The sequence below is a fragment of the Oncorhynchus masou genome, chromosome 19 (genome assembly GCF_036934945.1).
Source record: "Oncorhynchus masou masou isolate Uvic2021 chromosome 19, UVic_Omas_1.1, whole genome shotgun sequence".
Taxonomy (NCBI): domain Eukaryota; kingdom Metazoa; phylum Chordata; class Actinopteri; order Salmoniformes; family Salmonidae; genus Oncorhynchus; species Oncorhynchus masou.
In genome coordinates this window covers 20,886,761-20,911,449 of record NC_088230.1, presented here as the reverse complement: position 1 = coordinate 20,911,449, position 24,689 = coordinate 20,886,761, and the positions used below count along the sequence as shown (strand labels likewise).

The window sequence follows — 24,689 nt, the reverse complement described above, 5'->3', positions numbered from 1 at the left end:
AATTGGAGTGGGTCTAGGGTGTCAGGTAGGGTGGAGGTGATATGGTCCTTGACTAGTCTCTCAAAGCACTTCATGATGACGGAAGTGAGTGCTACGGGGCGGTAGTCATTTAGCTCAGTTACCTTAGTTTTCTTGGGAACAGGAACAATGGTGGCCCTCTTGAAGCATGTGGGAACAGCAGACTGGAATAAGGATTGATTGAATATGTCCGTAAACACACCCGCCAGTAGCTGGTGCATGGAAGTCAGGGGCAGGATAGGACAGATGAATGGACAACGCACTTTACTTAGGCAATCATAATACAGAACGCAACCGTTTCACAAAAACAAATGCCCACAAAACAAGTGAGGCAACAAAAGTACAAAGTACCGGCTGCCACAAAGCACGGGTATAACAAATCCCGGCGCAAACCAGCCGGAAGAGTGCCAACCTTGACAATAAACAATACCCCACACAGATATGAAGGGAACAGAGGGTTAAATACACATGTAAATTAGTAGGAGATGTAAACCAGGTGTGCAGGAAGACAAGACAAAACAAATGGAAAATGAAAGGTGGATCGGCGATGTCTAGAAGACCGGTGACGTCGACCTCCGAACACTGCCCGAACAAGGAGAGGAACCGACTTCGGCAGAAGTTGTGACAGGTAGGCTATCTCCGTCCCAGTTTGAAAAACCTGCTGTATTCTACAGCAAATGCAATTCACTCTCGGGATTACAGATCATAGTCAATATTATTTTAATATTCATAGCTATTCCCTGTCTATTGCTATTGTTGGCTCACTCTGCATAGTAGTGATGGGCATTCCGGCTCTTTCGCTCAGCTCACCAAAAAGAGCCAGCTCTTTCAGCTCCAAAACGGCTCTTCAAAAAAAAAAGTTTTGTATTTTTTCAAGTCAAACAGTTTGCGATAATTTGACTTGAATTGGTGCTAAAACAATTCTAATTAAATTATTAAATAAAATCATACTCTACCTTAACCACAATGTATTTAAATAAACATTTGCATTTAAAGTATAACTTTTTAATGTATATAAACAAAGTGCATATAAATGTAACCATTCAAAACAAATACAATCTGAACAACATAATAATATAATATTGCACCATATCAAAGAAAAATAAATAACAATGTGCAAAACTGCAGCATCCCACTTAAAACATTAAACTGGTCCCTCATCTTCTCTCTCTTCTTTATTGCCATGTTATAACCAGCAGCACACAGCAATGCTGACCATATTTTGCTTTTATTAAGAAATGCAAGCTACGTCACTTTCAAGGGGCTGATGCAGTTTCTTCTCCCAGTAATTATTGGTCCCGTTTTCGAGAAGACCCTCTGAGGGAACGGATGTGGCCACTATGTAGAGTCTCCCTGTCACACCTTGACCATAGTTTGCTTTGTATGTTTCTATGTTTTGTTTGGTCAGGGTGTGATCTGAGTGGGCATTCTATGTTACATGTCTAGTTTGTCTATTTCTATGTTTGGCCTGATATGGTTCTCAATCAGAGGCAGGTGTTAGTCATTGTCTCTGATTGGGAACCATATTTAGGTAGCCTGTTTGGTGTTGGGTTTTGTGGGTGATTGTTCCTGTCTCTGTGTTTGCACCAGATAGGGCTGTTTAGCTTTTCTCACGTTTATTGTTTTGTTAGTCTATTCATGTATAGTTTTCTTCATTAAAGAACCATGAATAGAAACCATGCTGCATTTTGGTCCGCCTGTCCTTCACCACAAGAAAACCGTTACAGAATCACCCACCACAAGAGGACCAAGCGGCGTGGTAACGGGCAGCAGCAGGAGCAGCGAAATAAGGACTTCTGGACTTGGGAAGAAGTCCTCGACGGAAAAGGACCCTGGGCACAGCCAGGAGAATATCGCCGCCCCAAAGAAGAGCTGGAGGCGGAGAGGCGCTGGTATGAGGAGGCAGCACCGCGGCGTGGATGGAAGCCCGAGAGTCAGCCCCAAAAATTTCTTGGGGGGCACACAGGAAGTGTGGCGAAGCCAGGTAGGAGACCTGCGCCAACTTCCTGTGCTTACCGGGGGGCGAGAGAGACCGGCCAGGCACCGTGTTATGCGGTGGAGCGCACTGTGTCCCCAGTGCGGGTGCATAGCCCGGTGAGGTACATACCAGCTCCGCGTATCGGCCGGGCTAGAGTGAGCATCGAGCCAAGTGCCATGAAGCCGGCTCTACGCATCTGGTCCCCAGTGCGTCTCCTTGGGCCGGCTTACATGGCACCAGCCTTGCGCACGGTGTCCTCGGTTCGCCTGCATAGCCCAGTGCGGGCTATTCCACCTTGCCGCACTGGCAGGGCGACCGGGAGCATTCAACCGGGTAAGGTTGGGCAGGCTCGGTGCTCAAGAGCTCCAGTGCGCCTGCACGGTCCTGTCTATCCGGTACCACCTCCACGCACCAGCCCTCCATTGGCAGCCCCCCGCACCAGGCTGTCTCTCCGTCTCATCCCTACAAGGGCTCCCGCCTGTCCAGTGCTGCTGGAGCCTTCCTCTCCAGCGCTGCCGGCATCTCCCGCCTGTTCGGCGCTGCTAGAGCCTTCCTCCTCTCCAGCGCTGTCGGAGTCTCCCGCCTGTTCGGCGCTGCAAGAGCTCCCGCCCCTCAGTCCAGAGGCGCTAGAGCACCTCATTCCAGAGGTGCCAGAGCTACTCAGTCCAGCGCTGCCAGAGCCTTCCTCTCCAGCGTTGCCGGAGCTTCCCGTCTGCCCAGCGCCATCTGAGCTACCAGTCTGCCCAGCGCCATCAGAGTCTCCAGTCTGTCCAGCGCGGCCTGAGCCACCCGTCTGCTCAGCGCCGCCAGTGCCGCCAGTCTGCCCAGCTCCGCCAGTGCCGCCAGTCTGCCCAGCGCCGCCAGTGCCGCCAGTCTGCAAGGAGCCGCCAGTGCCGCCAGTCTGCAAAGAGCCGCCAGTGCCGCCAGTCTGCAAGGAGCCGCCAGTGCCGCCAGTCAGCCAGGGGCCGTCAGTCAGCCAGAGGCCGCCAGTGCCGCCAGTCAGCCAGGGGCCGCCAGTCAGCCAGGGGCCGCCAGAGGCGCCAGTCAGCCCCTCACCCCATAGGTGCCAGTCAGCCCCTCACCCCATAGGCGCCAGTCAGCCCCTCAGCCCAGAGGCGCCAGTCAGCCCCTCTGTCCAGAGCTTCCGGCCCTCTGTCCCAAGCTGCCCCTCTGTCCAGTGGGGTCATTGAGAAGGGTCGCCATGGTTAGAAAGCCACGGAAGCGGACAAGGTGGTGGACTAAGACTATGGTGAAGTGGGGGCCACGTCCAGCACCAGAGTCGCCACCGCGGACAGATGCTCACCCAGACCCTCCCCAATAGGTTCTGGTTTTGCGGCCGGAGTCCGCACCTTGGGGGGGCGGATACTGTCACAACCTGACCATAGTTTGCTTTGTATGTTTCTATGTTTTGTTTGGTCAGGGCGTGATCTGAGTGGGCATTCTATGTTACATGTCTTTTATGTTTGGCCTGATATGGTTCTCAATCAGAGGCAGGTGTTAGTCATTGTCTCTGATTGGGAACCATATTTAGGTAGCCTGTTTGGTGTTGGGTTTTGTGGGTGATTGTTCCTGTCTCTGTGGTTGCACCAGATAGGGCTGTTTAGGTTTCTCACGTTTATTGTTTTGTTAGTCTATTCATGTATAGTTTTCTTCATTAAAGAACCATGAATAGAAACCACGCTGCATTTTGGTCCGCCTCTCCTTCACCACAAGAAAACCGTTACACTCCCTGTCATGACTTGTATGTCATGACACTGAACTCAAAGCAGTCCAGAAGACAGCTTGACATCGAAAGATCTTCAATGCAGTGACATGTAACCGACATGTAAGAAGTGGTTACCCTTGATGTCCAGCTGTCAGTGGTAAGGCAAACTGTAGAAGCTTTTTGGACTCTTTCCCGCACTGAAGCCTGTGTGCTCTCGTACAGTTGTGGAATAAGTGATTTTGAAAGTGTTTTCCTGCTTGGAATTGTGTACATTGGACTTAGACTATTGCTATTATTTCTAAAACCTCGGTCCTCCACAATCGAAAATGCCTGGCAATTATTTTAGCCAAGATAGCTACAGAAATATCAGTAGCATACTGTAAACACTGCTTCTTTCTTGCCACAGTTTGCTCAGCCCTCCCTCACGCATCTTTGGTTCATTGGTTGAGACTGCGTGTCTGATTGACAGGAACAACAGGAGAGGCAGACAGTCAGAACGAATGCGCGTGCGCTTGAGCATTTAGGCATATTTTATTTTTTTGTTCTTTAAATTAGTTAATTATATTCATTTGAATCTTTTGCTTATTCAAATTATTTTTTGTATATTTTTATAGTTAGGCTCTCCTGATATGTGAGCTCTTAGAGCCGACTCGTTCAAGAACAACCCATCACTACTGCATAGGTTATATGTGACAGTAGCTAGCGCCAGAAGATAGCTACAGAAAATCAGTAGTATACTGTAACCGCTGCTTCTTTCTTGCCATTTTCGAGTAGATTTCTTCCCATAGTATACAAGCCTGTTAAGCCATAAATAAGAGTATCCCCTGTCTCACTGATATCTTCAGCCATCTCTGGGAACTGTCAGCCTCCTCCAGCAAAACAGAAACAGTAGTGTTAGCTGCCACTGTACTGTTAGCAAGCAAACCATATCCTATTCGGCTTATCAGAAACATCACATGATTTGGCTGAAGTCATGGTGGTTTACAGTATTTAGGAGCACTTGTGCGACATCTGCTGACCTGAATGAATGTACAAGCAAGGTGTGTTTGAAAGGGGTAGCAAGAAAGCTCATGAATTAATAATGTCTTAGTGGGTGATCTGGTATAACTTTAGATAACGCTATCAGTAGCACTCCTGGTTGAATTGAAATAACAAGAAACAAACAACTCATTTGTCAACCAATTGTATTGACCATTGAACATCCCAATTCCCTAAAATCTCCATAGATTTCTTTCCTTCAAGTTTAAACTTCAAGCTGGGACATATGCTTAAAAATCCACCTTAGCGCTTCAATAAACATAGCCAATTCACCCAGTGCAAAAAAGAAGATTAAAACAAATCTCCCAGCCATTCAGCACTAACATTGATTTGGAAACATTATGATAAAACAGTTCTGCCAAAAAATGAAAAAGTTAAGCAGAGAACTGAAAATTGTTGTTGGTTATTTCTTTTGATCCTCTGGAGCTCATTACGTAAGGACTCAGGCAGGCAATGCATAATTTATTCTGTCATTCACAAACTTCTTCATGATTGGTGGGTCCCCTGCGAGACATTGAGCTAACGTAGGCTAATGCAATTAGCATGAGGTTGTAAGTAACAAGAACATAGACATTCTGATATTGTCAGAAAGCTTAAATTCTTGTTAATCGAACTGCACTGTCCAATTTACCGTAGATATTACAGTGAAAGAATACCATGCTATTGTTTGAGGAGAGTGCACAGTTTTGAACATAAGTTATTAATAAACCAATTAGGCACATTTTGGCAGTCTTGATACAAAAATGAACAGAAATGCAATGGTTCATTGGATCAATCTAAAACTTTGCACATACACTGCTGTCATCTAGGGGCCAAAATCTACATTGCAGCTGGGCTGGAATAATACATGATGGCCTTTCTCTTGCATTTCAAATAATACAAAAGAAAAAAACAACCAGTCTTTGTATTATCTTTTATCAGATCTATTGTGTTATATTCTCCTACATTCATTTCACATTTTCAAAAACGTCAGTTTTTCCTTTCAAAAGGTACCAAGAATATGCATATCCCTGCTTCAGGGCCTGAGTTACAGGCAGTTAGATTTGGATATGTCATTTCAGGCGAAAATTGGGGAAAAAAGGGTCCGATCCTGAAGAGGTTTAATTTTAAGGGTAAGTGGGGAACGTACAAACTGAACACCAAAGATTGTCCTCACATGAAGAGGTTCTTCAGAGCAGTTGAACAAACTCCCCTTAATGTATCCATGAACATTTGTTCAAATGTTGTGTGTGGGTAAGACCATTATTAATTATTTAAAAACATTTTAAGGAACAAATATAAAACAGAGAACAGCAACAAGACAGATGTCTCAAAATAAGACCAGAGGACTAGTGTGTGCTTTCCCCCAAACAAGTTTGACCTAACCTAAAACCAACCCTGCCTCATGCCCTTTATTGGTCAAGTTAAAATAAATTACTGAAAAAGGCAATGCCAAAGAGTGACATTCTCCACAATCGCACCATCAACAAGACTAAATAAAAAGATTGCTTGAGTTTTCTAAAATGTTCAAGTATCCCAAGTGGAATAGAATAGCCCTGAAGGAAAGTTTATATCTTAGTATCTCCTCCCCCACTTTCTCTGCTTATAGATAGTTTGAATTTTAGAGCCAATCACAATCGAGATTACCTCCCATTCAAATCAATTATGCTTCTTAGCTTTTACATACTAGACCCTACTAGGGTTTTGCTGGTATTGCATACATATCTGAACAACATGGAGTTCCAATAAACCATGTTTAGACAGACGTTGTGCTTTGGGTGTTGAGCTTGGCCGGAGAGACTATGAGCAGAGAGTGGACAGGGAAAGTGGCCCTTGTTCTCATCAGAAGAAGTGGTGTTAAGACTTCTTTGGACAGTGTGATGTCGAGTCCGTGTTGAGGACCTCTATCATGGTTCTAGTCGTCTGGAACGTTTCTGCCACCGATGGAAGATTCTGGTACCACAATGGTAGGCTGAGGTAAAAAAAAAAAAAAGGTTATCAACACAATAATTGGCCAACTTATGATGTGGTTAAAGTTGATAACAGTGGGCACACCGAGCTACTCACCTCTTTAAATTCATCCAGTTTTTAGCTGTTTTACTAAAGCTGTCAGGACTGTGTGTTGTCATGGCTTCAAAATCAACCAACTGAAAAAAAAACAAGAAAAATACTTAAACCAGGCACATTGATACCACCACTGGGAAGTGTAACGTATTAGAATGAAGTAGTGTAAAGTAGAGCAAAACGCCACTATTACCTTCCCTTTGGGGATTCTGCCTATCACCTCCTTTCCACTGGCCATCAGTGCTCCCATGACAACAGAGTATGCCACAGCACTGAAAAAAGGGAAATAGAGACAACAACAAACAAAAAAATAGGGGGGGAAATGGGACTGATTTCATAACTAAAAACCGCTTCACAAAATTAAATCACCAATCAGAGAAGACCAACTAAAACACATGCCTTAACATGTATTGATGGTTATAGCAGAAAATATGATTTGGACAAAACTTACCTGGACCCTCTGGAGAGGGGCATAAGGTTACAGAAATAGTAAACCAGGGAGAGGATTAAATTACACACTGCATCTGCATCCTAAAAGAGAGAAACAAAAACACCACAATTCATGCTACAGGGTCCACTTAGAGGTAATATCATTACACAATGATGATGTGGCCAGTGACACATTGCTCCTTGAAAGTCCAATATCTTGAAGGCTTGACCGCTGACTTCCAAACCTTTTGGGACTTTATCAAGAAAAAAATAAAACTCAGCAAAAAAAATAAACATCCTCTCACTGTCAACTGCGTTTATATTCAGCAAACTTAGCATGTGTAAATATCTCTATGTACATAAGATTCAACTGAGACAAACTGAACAGGGGGGTCAAAATCAAAAGTAACAGTCAGTATCTGGTGTGGCAACCAGCTGCATTAAGTACCGTAGTGCATGAACCAGATTTGCCAGTTCTTGAAGCGAGATGTTACCCCATTCTTCCACCAAGGCATCTGCAAGGCCCTAGCCTCCACCCTCCGATCCAGGTCCCAGACGTGCTCAATGGGATTGAGATGCGGGCTCTTCGCTGGCTATGGCAGAACACTGACATTCCTGTCTTGCAGGAAATCGCTCACAGAACGGCTGGTGGCATTGTCATACTAGAGGGTCATGTCAGGATGAGTCTGCAGGAAGGGTACCACATGAGGGAGGAGGACTTCTTTTAACGTGAGGAAAGACTCCCTGTAACGCACAGCGTTGAGATTGTCTGCAATGACAACGAGCTCAGTCCGATGATGCTGTGACACACCGCCCCAGACCACGACAGTCCCTCCACCTCCAAATTGATCGGTAGGATAGTCAAGAGTACAGGCCTCGGTTTAACACTCATTACTTCGCGCTGAACGCGAATCCGACCATCTCCCCTGGTGAGACAAAAACGCGTCTCGTTAGTGAAGATAACTTTTTACCAGTCCTGTCTGGTCCAGCAATGGTGGGTTTGTGCCCATAGGCAACGTTATTGCCGGTGAAGTCTGGTGAGGACCTGCCTTACAACAGGCCTACCAGCCTCTCTCAGCCTATTGCGGACAGTATGAGCACTGATGGAGGGATTGTGCATTCCTGGTGTAACTCGGGCAGTTGTTGTTGCCATCCTGTACCTGTCCCGCAGTTTTGATGTTCGGATGTACCGATCCTGTGCAGGTGTTGTTACACGTGGTCTGCCACTGCGAGGACGATCAGCTGTTCATCCGGTCTCCCTGTAGCGCTGTCTTAGGCGTGTCACAGTACGGACATTGCAATTTATTGTGCTGGCCACATCTGCAGTCCTCATGCCTCCTTGCTAACATAGTCCTTTTTTTACAAGGCTATCCTACCGATCCTTGACTTCGGCGATGTCATTTACAAAATAGCCTCCAAACTCTACTCAGCAAATTGGATGCAGTCTATCACAGTGCCATCCGTTTTGTCACCAAAGCCCCATATACTACCCACCATTGCGACCTATATGCTCTCGTTGGCTGGCCCTCGCTTCATATTCGTCGCCAAACCCACTGGCTCCAGGTCATTTATAAGTCTTTACTAGGTAAAGCCCCACCTTATCTCAGCTCACTGGTCACCATAGCAGCACCCACCCATAGCACGCGCTCCAGCGGGTATATTTCAGTGGTCACCCCCAAAGCCAATTCCTATCGGCCACCTTTCCTTCCAGTTCTCTGCTGCCAATAACTGGAAGGAACTGCAAAACTTACTGAAGTTGGAGACTCATATCTCCCTCACTAGCTTTAAGCACCAGCTGTCAGAGCAGCTCACAGATTACTGCACCTATACATAGTCTAACTACCTCATCCCCATACTGTTATCTATTTTTCCTCCTTTGCACCCCAGTATCTCTACTTGTACACTCATCATCTGCATATCTATCACTCCAGCGTTTAATTGCTGGGACTTCCGGCGCCGACAGAGATGGCCGCCTCGCTTCGCGTTCCTAGGAAACTATGCAGTTTGTTTTTTTACGTGTTATTTCTTACATTAGTACCCCAGGTCATCTTAGGTTTCATTACATACAGTCGAGAAGAACTACTGAATATAAGATCAGCGTCAACTCACCATCAGTACGACCAAGAATATGACTTTCGCGAAGCGGATCCTGTGTTCTGCCTTTCAACCAGGACAACGGAATGGATCCCAGCCGGCGACCCCAAAAAACGACTTCGTAAAAGAGGGAAACGAGGCGGTCTTCTGGTCAGACTACGGAGACGGGCACATCGTGCCCCACTTCCTAGCATTCTTCTCGCCAATGTCCAGTCTCTTGACAACAAGGTTGATGAAATCCGAGCAAGGGTAGCATTCCAGAGGGACATCAGAGACTAACGTTCTTTGCTTCACGGAAACATGGCTCACTGGAGAGACGCTCTCGGATACGGTGCAGCCAGCGGGTTTCTCCACACATCGCGCCGACAGAAACAAACACCTTTCTGGTAAGAAGAGTGGTGGGGGTGTATGCCTTATGGCTAACGAGACGTGATGTGATCACAGAAACATACAGGAACTGAAAACCTTCTGTTCACCTGATTTTAGAATTCCTCACAATCAAATGTAGACCGCATTATCTACCAAGAAAATTCTCTTCGATTATAATCACAGCCGTATATATTCCCCCCCAAGCAGACACATCGATGGCTCTGAACGAACTTTATTTGACTCTTTGCAAACTGGAATCGATACATCCTGAGGCTGCATTCATTGTTGCTGGGGATTTTAACAAGGCTAATCTGAAAACAAGACTCCCTAAAATGTATCAGCATATCGATTGCACCACCAGGGCTGGCAAAACCTTGGATCACTGTTATTCTAACTTCCGCGACGCATATAAGGCCCTGCCCCGCCCCACTTTCGGAAAAGCTGACCACGACTCCATTTTGCTGATCCCTGCCTACAGACAGAAACTAAAACAAGAAGCTCCCACGCTGAGGTCTGTCCAACGCTGGTCCGACCAAGCTGATTCCACACTCCAAGACTGCTTCCATCACGTGGACTGGGACATGTTTCGTATTGCGTCAGGCAACAACATTGACGAATACGCTGATTCGGTGTGCGAGTTCATTAGAACGTGCGTTGAAGATGTCATTCCCATAGCAACGATTAAAACATTCCCTAACCAGAAACCGTGGATTGATGGCAGCATTCGCGTGAAACTGAAAGCGCGAACCACTGCTTTTAATCAGAGCAAGGTGACTGGTAACATGACCGAATACAAACAGTGCAGCTATTCCCTCCGTAAGGCTATCAAACAAGCTAAGCGTCAGTATAGAGACAAAGTAGAATCTCAATTCAACGGCTCAGACACAAGAGGTATGTGGCAGGGTCTACAGTCAATCACGGACTACAAGATGAAATCCAGCTCAGTCACGGACCAGGATGTCTTGCTCCCAGGCAGACTAAATAACTTTTTTGCCCGCTTTGAGGACAATACAGTGCCACTGATACGGCCTGCAACGGAAACATGCGGTCTCTCCTTCACTGCAGCCGAGGTGAGTAAAACATTTAAACGTGTTAACCCTCGCAAGGCTGCAGGCCCAGACGGCATCCCCAGCCGCGCCCTCAGAGCATGCGCAGACCAGCTGGCTGGTGTGTTTACGGACATATTCAATCAATCCCTATACCAGTCTGCTGTTCCCACATGCTTCAAGAGGGCCACCATTGTTCCTGTTCCCAAGAAAGCTAAGGTAACTGAGCTAAACGACTACCGCCCCGTAGCACTCACTTCCGTCATCATGAAGTGCTTTGAGAGACTAGTCAAGGACCATATCACCTCCACCCTACCTGACACCCTAGACCCACTCCAATTTGCTTACCGCCCAAATAGGTCCACAGACGACGCAATCTCAACCACACTGCCCTAACCCATCTGGACAAGAGGAATACCTATGTGAGAATGCTGTTCATCGACTACAGCTCGGAATTTAACACCATAGTACCCTCCAAGCTCGTCATCAAGCTCGAGACCCTGGGTCTCGACCCCGCCCTGTGCAACTGGGTACTGGACTTCCTGACGGGCCGCCCCCAGGTGGTGAGGGTAGGCAACAACATCTCCACCCCGCTGATCCTCAACACTGGGGCCCCACAAGGGTGCGTTCTGAGCCCTCTCCTGTACTCCCTGTTCACCCACGACTGCGCGGCAACGCACGCCTCCAACTCAATCATCAAGTTTGCGGACGACACAACAGTGGTAGGCTTGATTACCAACAACGACGAGACGGCCTACAGGGAGGAGGTGAGGGCCCTCGGAGTGTGGTGTCAGGACAATAACCTCACACTCAACGTCAACAAAACTAAGGAGATGATTGTGGACTTCAGGAAACAGCAGAGGGAACACCCCCCTATCCACATCGATGGAACAGTAGTGGAGAGGGTAGTAAGTTAAGTTCCTCGGCATACACATCACAGACAAACTAAATTGGTCCACCCACACAGACAGCATCGTGAAGAAGGCGCAGCAGCGCCTCTTCAACCTCAGGAGGCTGAAGAAATTCGGCTTGTCACCAAAAACACTCACAAACTTCTACAGATGCACAATCGAGAGCATCCTGGCGGGCTGTATCACCACCTGGTACGGCAACTGCTCCGCCCACAACCGTAAGGCTCTCCAGAGGGTAGTGAGGTCTGCACAACGTATCACCGGGGGCAAACTACCTGCCCTCCAGGACACCTACACCACCCGATGTTACAGGAAGGCCATAAAGATCATCAAGGACAACACCCACCCAAGCCACTGCCTGTTCACCCCGCTATCATCCAGAAGGCGAGGTCAGTACAGGTGCATCAAAGCTGGGACCGAGAGATTGAAAAACAGCTTCTATCTCAAGGCCATCAGACTGTTAAACAGCAACCACTAACATTGAGTGGCTGCTGCCAACACACTGACTCAACTCCAGCCACTTTAATAATGGGAATTGATGGGAAAGGATGTAAAATATATCACTAGCCACTTTAAAACAATGCTACCTAATATAATGTTTACATACCCTACATTCATCTCATATGTATACGTATATACTGTACTCTCATCTACTACTACATGCCACTTTGTTTACATACTCATCTCATATGTATATACTGTACTCGATACCATCTACTGTATTTTGCCTATGCTGCTCTGCACCATCACTCATTCATATCTTTATGTACATATTCTTTATCCCCTTACACTGTGTATAAGATATTAGTTTTGGAATTGTTGGTTATTACTGCATTGTCGGAACTGGAAGCACAAGCATTTCGCTACACTCGCATTAACATCTGCTAACCATGTGTATGTGACAAATAAAATTTGATTTGATTTACAATTATTTTGCCACTATGGCCTATTTATTGCCTTACATCTGTTATCCTACCTCATTTTCACACTGTATATAAACTTTTTCTACTGTATGTTTGTTTCTCCCATGTGTACCTCTGTGTTGTTTGTGTTGCACTGCTTTGCTTTATCTTTGCCAGGTCGCAGTTGTAAATGAGAACTTGTTCTCAACTAGCCTACCTGGTTAAATAAAAGTGGAAAAAAATGCCTAAGGCACGTTCACGCAGATGGGCATCTGGGCATCTTTCCTTTGGTGTTTTTCAGAGTCAGTAGAAAGGTCATTAATTGTTTATGGTTCATTGAACAAGCATGGGAAAACAGTGTTTAAACCCTTTACAATGAAGATATGTGAAGTTATTTGGATTTTTACGAATTGTCTTTGAAAGACTGGGTCCTGAAAAAGGGAAGTTTTTTTGTTGTTGCTGAGTTTATATATGTTTTTGAGTGGATTTTTCCCTTTAACAGGTTAGGTAGCATCATATGAAACAAACTGCTCCACATTTTCAGTGGTAGAGAATAAATCTATCAACACGCCAATAGAAAATAGAAAAACGTGCGTTACATCAGATAGGAAAGCAACAGTATGGATCAGATTGTTGAGATGGCATTTTAAAAAAATCGCACAACTGGAAGCCAACACTGACAGTCATAGAAAATAAAACAGAGGGAATAGTGAAGAAGAGAGGGGAAGAGAGAGAGTATACCCCAAGTTCAGTGGACAGCATTAGAGCCTTGCCTTTGGCAGTCAGGTCTTTGTAGATGGACTCAATCTCAGACTGGTACTGCTGAGTGCGCTCCTCTGTGGTCTGGGTCTCCACTGAGAACAGCATGTTCCCCACTCTAAGGTAACACAAATACACACCGTCTGAACAAACACCTTGGTCTCTATGGACATTAACTGTACATACATCAACATTCATCATGGGACAGATAACAAGGCACACTTTGGTGAAAGCTGTAGGGTTAGAGGTAGAATAACAAGCTGAATCATATTTCAAGTTTTTTTTTTTTTTGAAAGTCCGAACTGAATGACAAAGAATTCAATAGGTTCAAACAGGGTATTGGCTGTTTCAATACTGATCAAAAATATAAAACGCAACACGAAAAAAGTGTCAGTCCCATGTTTCATGAGCTGAAATAAAAAAATCCTGAAATTTTACATTCAACAAAAAGCTTATTTCTCTCAAATTTTCTGCACAAATGTCACATCCCTGTTAGTGAGCATTTATCCTTTGCTAAAATAATCCATCCACATAGCAGGTGTGGCAAATCAAGAAGTGGATTAAATGGCATGATCATTACACAGGTGCACCTTGCGCTGGGGACAATAAAAGGCCACTCTAAAATGTGAAGTTGTGTTACAAAACACAATGCCACAGATGTCTCAAGTTAAGGGAGCGTGTAATTGGCATGCTGACTGCATGAATGTCTACCAGAGCTGTTGCCAGGTAATTTAATGTTAATTTCTCTGCCATAAGCCGCCTCCAATGTCATTTCAGACAATTCGGCAGTACGTCCAACCGGCCTCACAACCGCATAGCACATGTAACCACGCCAGCCCAGGACCTCCACATCCGGCTTCTTCACCTTCGAGATCGTCTGAGGCCAGCCACCCAGACAACTGATGAAACTGTGGGTTTGCTGATGTCAACGATGTGAACAGAGTGCCCCATGGGGGCGGTGGGGTTATGGTATGGGCAGGCATAAGCTACGGACAATGAGCACAATTGCATTTTAGCGATGGCAATTTGAATGCACAGAAATACTGTGACGAGGTCCTGAGGCCCATTGTCGTGCCATTCATCCGCTCCATCACCTCATGTTTCAGCATGATAATGCACAGCCCCATGTCGCAAGTATCTGTACACAATTCCTGGAAGCTGAAAATGTCCCAGTTCTTCCATGGTCCACATACTTACCAGACATGTCACGCATTGAGCATGTTTGGGATACTCTGGATCGACGTGCACGATAGCGTGTTCTGGTTCCTGACAATATCCAGCAACTTTACACAGCCATTGAAGAGTAGTGAGAAAACATTCCACAGGCCACAATCAACTTTATGCAAAGGAAATGTCGCTCTGCATGAGGCAAATGGTGGTCTCACCAGATACTGACTGGTTTTCTGATCTATGCCCCTACCTTTTCTTTAAGGTATCTGTGACCAACAGATGCATATCTGTATTCCCAGTCATGTGAAATCCATAGAAGTTCCCAAACAGAAACCCCTCAGCTCTGAATTCGAATGAACAAAAATATACAATGCATTGAAGTACTTAATTGCTTTCAACTGAGCTGAGTTGACACAATAAACCGTGATGTTTATCCACGTTAAATTATGTTCAGTGATGAGAAAATGTGTCTCAAATTTCTGTACGATTGGAAAAGCTTAGGCAAACCACTGATGGAAACTATAATGTCAAGAGAGGAGTTCGTTATTAATTTATTAGAACGAAATAAACTGACCTGTCTCCTGTTATGGTGATCGTGAAACCATCATATTCTTTCCCGGGATCTTTTAGACTAGGTACCTTGGAGTTCACTGTGAAGCCATCCCTTGTTTTACTGTTAAACTGCTTCAGGATAAAAATGAAAAGACAGTTGTGAAACTCATGTCAAGTTGATATCTCAATTTTGATGTTTTTGCAATAGACCTTTTAGCACATTATATCGTATCTAGCACACCCCACTTAGTCGTTCCTAGGACCTATATGTCCATGAATATATCAGGCCTCAGAGCTATGCCCCCTGGGTCCAGAATCTGAAAACACTATATCATACTATTTTGAGGAGTCAATATTTTCTTATCTGGGTGTTGTTCCTTATTACTACCTTCATTATGGGGAGAAGGTCTTCCACCTTGTCCACATTTTCCAGTGCTAGTCTGACTTCCAGTAGGCCTCTTGGGTTGTATGCCCTGAGGACAATGCATAAGTAAGCCAAGATATTTCTCCAATAGAAAGCTATCTGTTTTTTCTTTAAAAGACCCACCCATGGTAAACCAATATTCGATCTTTGATGAAGTTGAGTATTTTCTCAAAATACGCCAAGTATCTTATGTTGATGATCTGTCCTCTGAGACAAAAAAACAGAAAACCACATTATCAAAAGGATATCTAAAAATACAACTTGACTCTACAGTTTGTTATCTGTTAGTCTCTGTGTAAATCTATCTTTGAGATGATATGTCATTTTCCTTTAGGTTACCTGATGAGGTTGATATGGTTATTGAACCCTCGGCTGAGACTTCTGGCAGGCATCTGGTCCAGCCAAAGAACAGGCTGGTCTGGATCAGCGATCCTTCACAGGGACAGAACAACAAAATGACTTGACATGAAACATGTATCAAACCTCACAGACTGACAATAAAGTAACTGCAGACAGGGTGTTGATCGATACTGCAGATGTGCATTGTTGTAATAACGTTATTGTATAGTAACTTTCTCAAACAGTCTCACACCCAAACCTCACCTCCTCCATTTGACAGCTATATCGAACATGTCTCTCCACTGCATCTGCCTGGTTTTGCCATTGACTCGCACCTTTGAGTTGCTCCAGGTGCGCTGCATAGCCTGCATGACCTCTAGGGTCGCCAGACCCATAGCTTTTGAAGTGAAACACAGAACATGCTACATTTCAGAACTTTGAAATATACTGTTATGGAGCTACCGGACTTAAGACATAGGATGGGATCAGAGATGACGTATTCCAGAAAGAAAAAACAACAACTTTCATACCAGTATGCATAGGGTTTTTTAACAAGTTCAGGGCTGAGTTACTTCATCTGATTTCAGCCTAGAAGGTACACAAGAGGACAACAGATTTTAGTATGAATTCTAATGTGTCTAGGTGACTCACCCACCTCTGTGTATTCTGCGATTTGGAAGAAATCCTGGTGTATTGTATTGCATAAGGGCACCAAGGTGATCAGCTGTGCAAATTAGCTTCTGAACTTCAGTGTTGTAGCTTTCAAAGTTCTGAGGTAGAACATCCCTACAATTACAAGGCATGAAACAAGATCAGTTACAAATGGGTTGAATAGCACAAACACTCAGTAGGTCCATGTCAACTACAGTAACTGATTCTACTCTATAACTTATCAGTTAGCCTATACCACAATGCTGGCAGAATATATAGAACTGTGTTCAGTCAGAAGCAGGTTTATATCAATTAGAACTCACTTAATATGAGGCTGCAGTCCTGGCTGCTCCTCATAGTCTTCTATTAGAAAAGGGAGGTTTTTTGCCCAGTGGTTTTTGAAGTTTCCTGGAAGATCCTGATCAACATTGTATTCTGCCACAGGTATGTCAAGATGTGAGTGCAAGTAGCGAGAGTATTCTGTGGGGGGGAGGGGCATGAGAGATTCAAACCATCAATCTCCAGAGGCAAGAAACGATCAAAGATAAAACATTCAGCTTCAGGTTGAAATGTTAGTTGAGAGGTCATGAATGCTGCACTCACCTCTGAGGTATTTCACTTTGAGATACTCCGAGCTTGCTTTCTGGCCCAGCAGAGGGTCGTTCAACATGACTTTCGTCTGAGCCTTGATGCCTTCATAGAACTGCCCCATAGCCACGTGGCTCAGACCCTTCATGTACTGACATACCTCGTTGTAGGGCTCCAGCTGTAGACATCTCTGCAAAACACAATTCAACATGAAAGTGTTGCACATCAAATCCAATGACGCACATAGTGTAATAACAAAAAGGGGAGGGAACCTCAAATTCACACATACAATTCTGACTCAAAGTGGATATTACTGCAGATCGCTGATGACTGTGTGAACGGCCTGCGGGTGACAGCTCTAGACTGATTAATCATGACCCCACCAAACCACATTTTCCACAGGTAGTGTGGGAAGCACGTGACACGGTCCCGTTAGCTGATGTGTTTTATTTAACTAGGCAGGTCAGTTAAGAACAAATCCTTATTTACAATGATGGTCTACCCCGGCCAAACCCGGACCAATTGTGCGCCGCCATATGGGACTCTCAATCACGGCCGGATGTAATACAGCCTGGATTCGAATCAGGTACTGCAGTGACGCCTCATCACACACACACTTGAAGTCGAAAGTTGACATACACTTGGGTTGGAGTCATTAAAACTCGTTTTTCAAACACATTTCTTGTTAACAAACTAGTTTTGGCAAGTCGGTTATGACATCTACTTTGTGCATGACACAAGTCATTTTTTAAATGTTTACAGATTATTTCACTGTATCACAATTCCAGTGGGTCAGCAGTGTCTTTGCAGTAATTTGGCCATGAAGGCCTGATTCACACAGTTTCCTCTGAACAGTTGTTGAGATGTGTGCTACTTGAACTCTGTGAGGCATTTATTTGGACTGCAATTTCTGAGGCTGGTAACTATAATGAACTTATCCTCTGCAGCAGAGGTAACTCTGGGTCTTCCTGTGGCAGTCCTCATGAGAGCCAGTTTCATCATAGCGCTTGATGGTTTTTGCGACTGCACTTGAAGAAACATTCAAAGTTCTTGAAATGTTCCGTATTGGCTTCATGTCTTAGAACCAGCAGCATACCACTGCTGGTTTGCTTCTGAAGCTAAGCAGGGTTGGTCCTGGTCAGTTCCTGGATGGGAGACCAGATGCTGCTGGAAGTGGTGTTGGAGGGCCAGTAGGAGGCACGCTTTCCTCTGGTCTAAAATAAATATCCCAATGCCCCAGGGCAGTGATTGGGGACACTGCCTTGTGTAGGGTGCCGTCTTACGGATGGGACGTTAAACGGGTGTCCTGAAACTCTGAGGTCATTAAAGAGCCCATGGCACTTATTGTAAGAGTAGGGGTGTTAACCCTGGTGTCCTGGCTAAATTCCCAATCTGGCCCTCAAACCATCACGGTCACCGAATAATCCCCAGTTTACAATTGGCTCATTCATCCCCCTCCACTCCCCTGTAACTATTCCCCAGGTCATTGCTGCAAATGAGAACGTGTTCTCAGTCAACTTACCTGGTAAAATAACTGATAGATAAATGAACCTCTCTAGGGTATGTGGGACGCTAGCGTCCCACCTGGCCAACATCCAGTGAGATTGCAGAGCGCCAAATACAGAAATACTAATTATAAAAATTCAGAAAACAAAAAAAATCTTTAAACCTATGTAAAATATGAACTTCTTGAGAATCCAACTACGGTGTCAAATTCTAAAAATGCTTTACGGCAAAAGCATACCTTAAGATTATTTGAGAACATAGCCCAGCAGACAAATCATTACAAACAGTAACCAGCCAAGTAGAAGTTACACAAGTCAGAAATAGAGATAAAATGAATCCCTTACCTTTGATGATCTTCATATGGTGGCACTCAGAAGATTCTTATTTACTCAAAAATGTTCCTTTTGTTCGATAAAGTCTCTTTAGCACGTTTTCTTCAGTAATCCACAGGCTCAAAAGCAGTCAAAACAGGCAGACAAAAAAAATCCAAATTGTCTCCGTAAAGTTCATACAAACATATCAAACGATCTTTATATTCAAACCTCGGGTTGCTTTTAGCCTAAATTATATATAATATTTCAACCGGACAATAACGTTGTCAATATAAAATGTAAACAAGAAAGGCACTCTCTCGGGATTGCGCATGAAAATGCTCTGTGACACGGTAGGGTCCACTCATTCAGACTGGTCTCACTCCCACATTTATCAGAATACAAGCCTGAAACAATTTCTAAAGACTGTTGACATCTAGTGGAAGGCATAGGAACTGCAATTTGAGTCCTAAGTCAATGGATACTGTAATGGCATTGAATAGAAAACTACAAAACCAAAAGAAACTACTGCCTGATTGGATTTTGCTCAGGTTTTCACCTGCCAAATCAGTTATGTTATACTCACAGACACTATTTTAACAGTTTGGAAACTTTAGAGTGTTTTCTATCCAATATACATATCATATCTCCTGGGCCCGAGTAGCAGGCCGTTTAATTTGGGCATGCTTTTCATCCAAAATTACGAATGCTGCCCCCTACCCTAGAGAAGTTAAAGTAATGATGGACTGTTGTTTCCTTTGCTTATTTGCTTATTTTATTTTACAAATAGGGCTATCTTCTGTATACCACCCCTACCTTGTCACAACACAACTGATTGACTCAAATGCATTAACAAGGAAAGAATTTCCACAAATTAATTTTTAAAAAGGCACAATTGTTAATTGAAATGCATTCCAGGTGACTATCTCATGAAGCTGGTTGAGAGAATGCCAAGAGTGTGCAAAGCTGTCATCAAGGCAAAGGGTGGCTACTTTGAATAATCTAAAATATATTTTAATTTGTTTAACACTTTTTTTGGTTACTACATGTTTCCATGTGTTATTTCATAGTTTATGTTTTCACTATTATTCTACAAATGTAGAAAATAGTAAAAATAAAGAAAAATCTGTTGGTGTTCTAAATTTGACCGGTAGTGTATACATGTGTCATTTAACAGACACTCTTATCCAGAGCAACTTACAGGAGCAATTAGAGTTAATAATAATATTCATTTGGTGGTTGCCTATATTGGTGTTTTTTGCATATCCCAACTCCCCAAAACACCCTCGGAGAGTGGGGTCACGGCATGGTCAGCCTTTATAAAAAAGGTGAATTAAGGTTAAGTACCTTGCTCAATGGCATATCGGCAGATTTTTTACCTCGTCGGCTCAGGATTCAAACCAGCGACCTTTCGGTAATTGGCCCAACACTCCTATCCGCTAAGCTAACTGCCATCCTGGTATTAGCCATCAAAGTAAGGCCACATCAATGCATGAGGCCTACGGAGTCACCACAGAGGGGCTGCCGATGGGACAGTAGGCAAATAGGACATCATGGAGACAGATAGGGGATATGGAAGGTGATGACAGTCAGAGTGTGGCCTACATAACACACATTCCTGTCCTGCTAAGCATTCAAAATGTAACGAGTACTTTTGGGTGTCAAGAAAATGTAAGGAGTAAAAAGTACAATATTTTCTTTAGGAATGTAGTGAAGTAAAAGTAAAAGTTGAGAAAAATATAAAGTACAGATACCCCAAAAAACTACTTAAGTAATAATTTCAAGTATTTTTACGTAAGTGCTTTACACCATTGTACATGACAACTAGTAGTGTGTTTTGAGTTCACTTCGTGTGGTGAATTATCCCCAAAATAAATTAGCCTATGATATTAGTACACATAAAGATGTAGGCAAATTCATCTATATTGAACCTCAAAATTCAGAAATATTGTGGAGCCCTATTTTAACAGTAAAATATAATGCCTAATTGTCAACCCACAATTGATGACAATTATTGGATTAGGTTGCACATCAAAATATCTTGAATCATGCCTTCCTGCTTGGACATGTTAGATGAAACAACTTAAGTTATTGAATAGCCTATCATCTCAGTAGTCTATTACACCGTCTAAAGCACTGTGAATGACTTTATAAGGTGATTCATAATTTGTTCCATTGTGTGATGCCACAGGAAAAAATTGGTGCGACCAAGTCAACTGAAAAAGTTAGGGGCACCAGTCACATCCAGAGGAAAATGCTAATCTGGAGCCCTGTCAAGAGATGTGATTTTTAATCTGCTGCTGAGTAATGTGTTCTGCTGCCAATTGGGCTGTTGCAAAGAGAATCATGTGATAGGATGTTATGCAGAAAAATATGTTGGTAGGACAAGGCTATGTTTGTGTACATGGAAGTCAGTGATTTATGTTTACTATAGGTTAATGAGGCAATAAAAATGTGATGTAACTAAAATGTGACTAAAATGGCCCACTCTCTTTGTCCTTTTGACAATAACTAGACTAAATAATTATTCAAATTACAATAATGTGACTAAAACTTTGATATTTTTGTCAAAATGACTAAACTAAACTACATAAAAAATATTTTGAGTTATCACTTGTAATGTGTGGTCGACTGATTGTGTCAGGAGAAAGAAGCTATGAGTTACACGGCCATTACCTTGAAGTTGCCGATGGCCTCCTGGAGGCTGCCGTGGTGGTATAGCATCATGCCTCTCAGCTGCAGAGACTGGATGTGGTTCTGGTTGAGCATCAGGGCTTTCTGGAAGCTCTCCATGGCTGCCTCAAAGTCCCCCAGCTCCCTACAGACACACAAAAGGGATCAATTACTGCACTGGCCCATGAGTGCAAAGGCCCTGAGTTTTTCCTGACTAGGAAGAACTCAGGGCCCTAACTTTGAGGCACATTGGTTGAAACCAAAGCAAGTCATAGAGCATCCCCACTGTACCTGTAGGCCTGTCCGAGACTTTTGTACGCATCTATGAAGTCAGATTTTAATTTCAGGGCCTCCTTGAATGTTTCAATGGCTTCCTGGATCGGAGACAAAACTGTATCGTAAACGTGCAGGGATATAACCAAAAACTGGTTATATTGCCAGTACTCAAAGTTGAGCAACTATGATTTTCTACAAAAATGTCTATACCTTGAGCATTCCTCTGTGGAAGAAGGTTAGACCTCTGTATAGCATGGCAATGGGCTGGTTTTTCTTCAGATCCAAAGACAGTTGAAAATCCTCCATAGCTGCCACATAATCCTATTTAGAGAAAACAAAAGCCTATAAAACCCACTGTGTGAACTGAACTCTATATCAACACTCATCAGAAACTTTAATACATTGCCAGTCTGACCTCAGAAATGAAGAGCAGAGTTCCTCTGTGTCTGTAGAGGCGGGCGGAGGGCTGGAGCTGGATGGCTTTGGAGAGATCACTCAGAGCCTCACTGATCCTTCCAAGAGGAGAAAGAATCTGCAAGCACATTATATAAGTAAAACTTGAAAGTCAGAGGTTAATATACTTTCCCATCATTTTACTTGTGTCGGGGGGTTCAATGGTCTAGTAACTAGGCTACGTCAAGGCACACTGTTAATACAACAGTGGTTTCCTCCTGTGCAAGAGTTTTTTAAATGCCTGCTTGAATGAATACCACCGCTCTCAATCATTTGTAACAATTTTGCATGTGGTGACATAGAAACCTGCTCCATTCAAAGAGAAATACAATTCAAGCATGATAGTGAACCCCCCAAAAAGCCAATACCCTAACACAAGGTCTAACACAACAGAGGGTTAACCCATAACAGGCTTAGTATTATCCTCACCTCTGCCCGCTGTTCGTACACCTCAGGACGGTTGGGCTCCAGAGTGATAACTCGGCTTAACTCGAACAGCGCCAAGTCTGCATTCTTGATGTCCTTCCATAGAAGAAAAGAGACAGTGTCACCCCCATTGGACACACTAGGACAAAAAAAGCACCACACTCAGCCTTTATCAATCACATCCACTTACACGCACACATGCTAACTGCTGAGTAGGGTCCCCAGAGGAGGCACTCATAACCAAAAGGCTGCACAGATTAGATTTTTATGTGTCACAATGAAAATATTGGCTAACTGAATAGAACTTCTGGTATCAATATTCTGTGAACTCCAGTATCATGCTAATGTGATCACTTGCCTGCAGACTCTTTTTCCCGTATGCTATCCCTCTCCCATAGATGGCGCTGACCACCTCTGGATCCCCCTACACCAGAGCACAACAAACACTGATAAGAAATGTGCCCTTTATTGCAAATGCAAACCACACAACATATTCAAAGCATGGAGAAAGAGAAAAGGTAATGTAAATTAAGTCTGTCTCTCTACTATTCATGTATATGACTAAATAAAATAATATGCATTACTCAAACTGTCAAGTAAGACAGCCCAAGACATATCTATAGATGTGTGTTCTAATTCATGCATCTATGAATGTTAACCAACCTGTAGTAACAAGGAGAAGTGCTTAATGGCCTCATCATAGAGTCCATTGCCAATAAGAACATATCCTATAGCTGCAATGAAAAGAAAATGAGAGTCAAGCAAAAGGGCATTGATAGCAGAAATGTATAGCATGCACTCCACGTGCCAAACTCTTAAAGGATTAACTTACCAAGCTCCTCATTTGTGTTGTGGTTGTCCACTGCAAACGGGAATCTTTTCTGCTCTATGAACAATTTGGCTTGGCTCTGATTGAAAGAAGATCATTGTAGTTAGGTACACATTCAGTCTCCACTGTGAAAACAAAGGAGTCATATTCCACTACAATGATGAGTCAGTCAAACAAAAATGCCAAAGCAAAAGCATTGAGATCTTAGTGAATTCTGTGCATTTCACCAGGATTTTCTCTGCGTTGAGAGAGAAGACAGACTCGCATGGCGGGTTGCTTCCTTCCTCACAGTCTGGGCTGTCCAACTGTAGAATGGAGGACTCTGTGGGGAAATATACAGCATCAGACACAACACAGCAACCCAACTGCTGCCAACTTGGTCATTATGGGGATAGAGAAGGATCACAAATATTTGCAGGCTTCTTACCTGATCTGCAAAGAAGGGACTGGTCACATCAAATACTAATATTTTATTGTTGATTGATTCATAAACGCCTTAACTACAAGCTTTGCGATTATTCAGTGGGAAAGTCATTCATATTTCATTCATTATCCTAGATCTTTTGATTCAGTCACAGTTGCAATGTAATTAGATTTTATTTGAATGCATTGATTGCACATTCCAATAAAGAACCTGTGCAAGCAAGACAACCGCGTGCTTTGAGTTGCGCTCTGGGTTACGTTCACGCGCAGGAAAGACGCGCAGCATGTACTCGCTGACATTGTGTATAAAATGTATTTAGGAGAGGACATCACAACACCGTATTATTAGGGGAACTGAGGACCTTGTCGAAGTATTATTAGTACTACTAAATCTTGAAATATCAGTTGAGGAGCCTCTGATTCTACCCTGACCTTTACCATAAAACCCTAACCTCTACGAGAGAGCGGGTAATATCCCTCGCTTGCTAGCTCGTACAGTAGCCAACCTCCTGTCAACGGGTGCGGAAAAAGAGAGTTTTTGCTAGCTAGCTACATTTACACAGCGAGTTACGAGGACGTGGCAAAACTTACCGCAATCACTTGCGTATTCCTCCCACTCTGACGGGGAGCTGCAACCATGTTTATGCAGTTCGCTATTAAAGAAAGTAAGTGTAGAGAAGTGTTCAGTGGAAAATATAGCACGGGATAAATACAGAAATGAGAGGCATACCACAACAACACCCCGGCAAGCAGGTGCCATGTTGTGTTTCATGTGA

General features: G+C 43.8%; 1 protein-coding gene across 5 annotated transcripts; it reads right to left on the bottom strand.

Annotated features, from left to right (window-relative positions):
• Positions 1-4,868: 4,868 nt before the first annotated feature.
• On the bottom strand, positions 4,869-24,685 carry ttc13 (tetratricopeptide repeat domain 13). Of its 5 annotated transcripts, none has more exons than XM_064925294.1 (23): positions 24,505-24,685; positions 23,718-23,812; positions 23,494-23,569; positions 23,325-23,395; positions 23,020-23,085; positions 22,665-22,757; positions 22,198-22,314; positions 21,993-22,103; positions 21,798-21,880; positions 21,510-21,651; positions 17,032-17,206; positions 16,752-16,908; positions 16,433-16,563; positions 16,042-16,174; positions 15,778-15,870; positions 15,562-15,645; positions 15,403-15,487; positions 15,037-15,146; positions 13,275-13,410; positions 7,234-7,313; positions 6,976-7,054; positions 6,786-6,865; positions 4,869-6,690 (listed from the first exon to the last, which is right to left on the bottom strand). In XM_064925294.1, exons 1-23 carry the CDS (start codon positions 24,683-24,685, stop codon positions 6,576-6,578), a joined length of 2,493 nt encoding a protein of 830 aa, XP_064781366.1. In that variant the 3' UTR covers positions 4,869-6,575. The 5 variants fall into 5 exon arrangements, 3 of the variants coding, with proteins under 3 accessions (XP_064781366.1, XP_064781367.1, XP_064781369.1); XM_064925295.1 differs by having other exon boundaries at positions 15,037-15,143; positions 24,505-24,675; XM_064925297.1 differs by having other exon boundaries at positions 15,403-15,472; positions 24,505-24,675.
• Positions 24,686-24,689: the final 4 nt, after the last annotated feature.

Bases quoted from the DNA above. Each gene is read 5' to 3' on its own strand.
- ttc13 (XM_064925294.1), bottom strand. From the start codon at position 24,685: ATGAAACACAACATGGCACCTGCTTGCCGGGGTGTTGTTGTGGTATGC. The intron at 23,086-23,324 runs GTTGGTTAACAT...GCTCTGGTGTAG, and splicing joins ACTTCTCCTTGTTACTACAG to GGGGATCCAGAGGTGGTCAG. The intron at 16,909-17,031 runs GTGAGTGCAGCA...TCCCCCCCACAG, and splicing joins CAAAGTGAAATACCTCAGAG to AATACTCTCGCTACTTGCAC.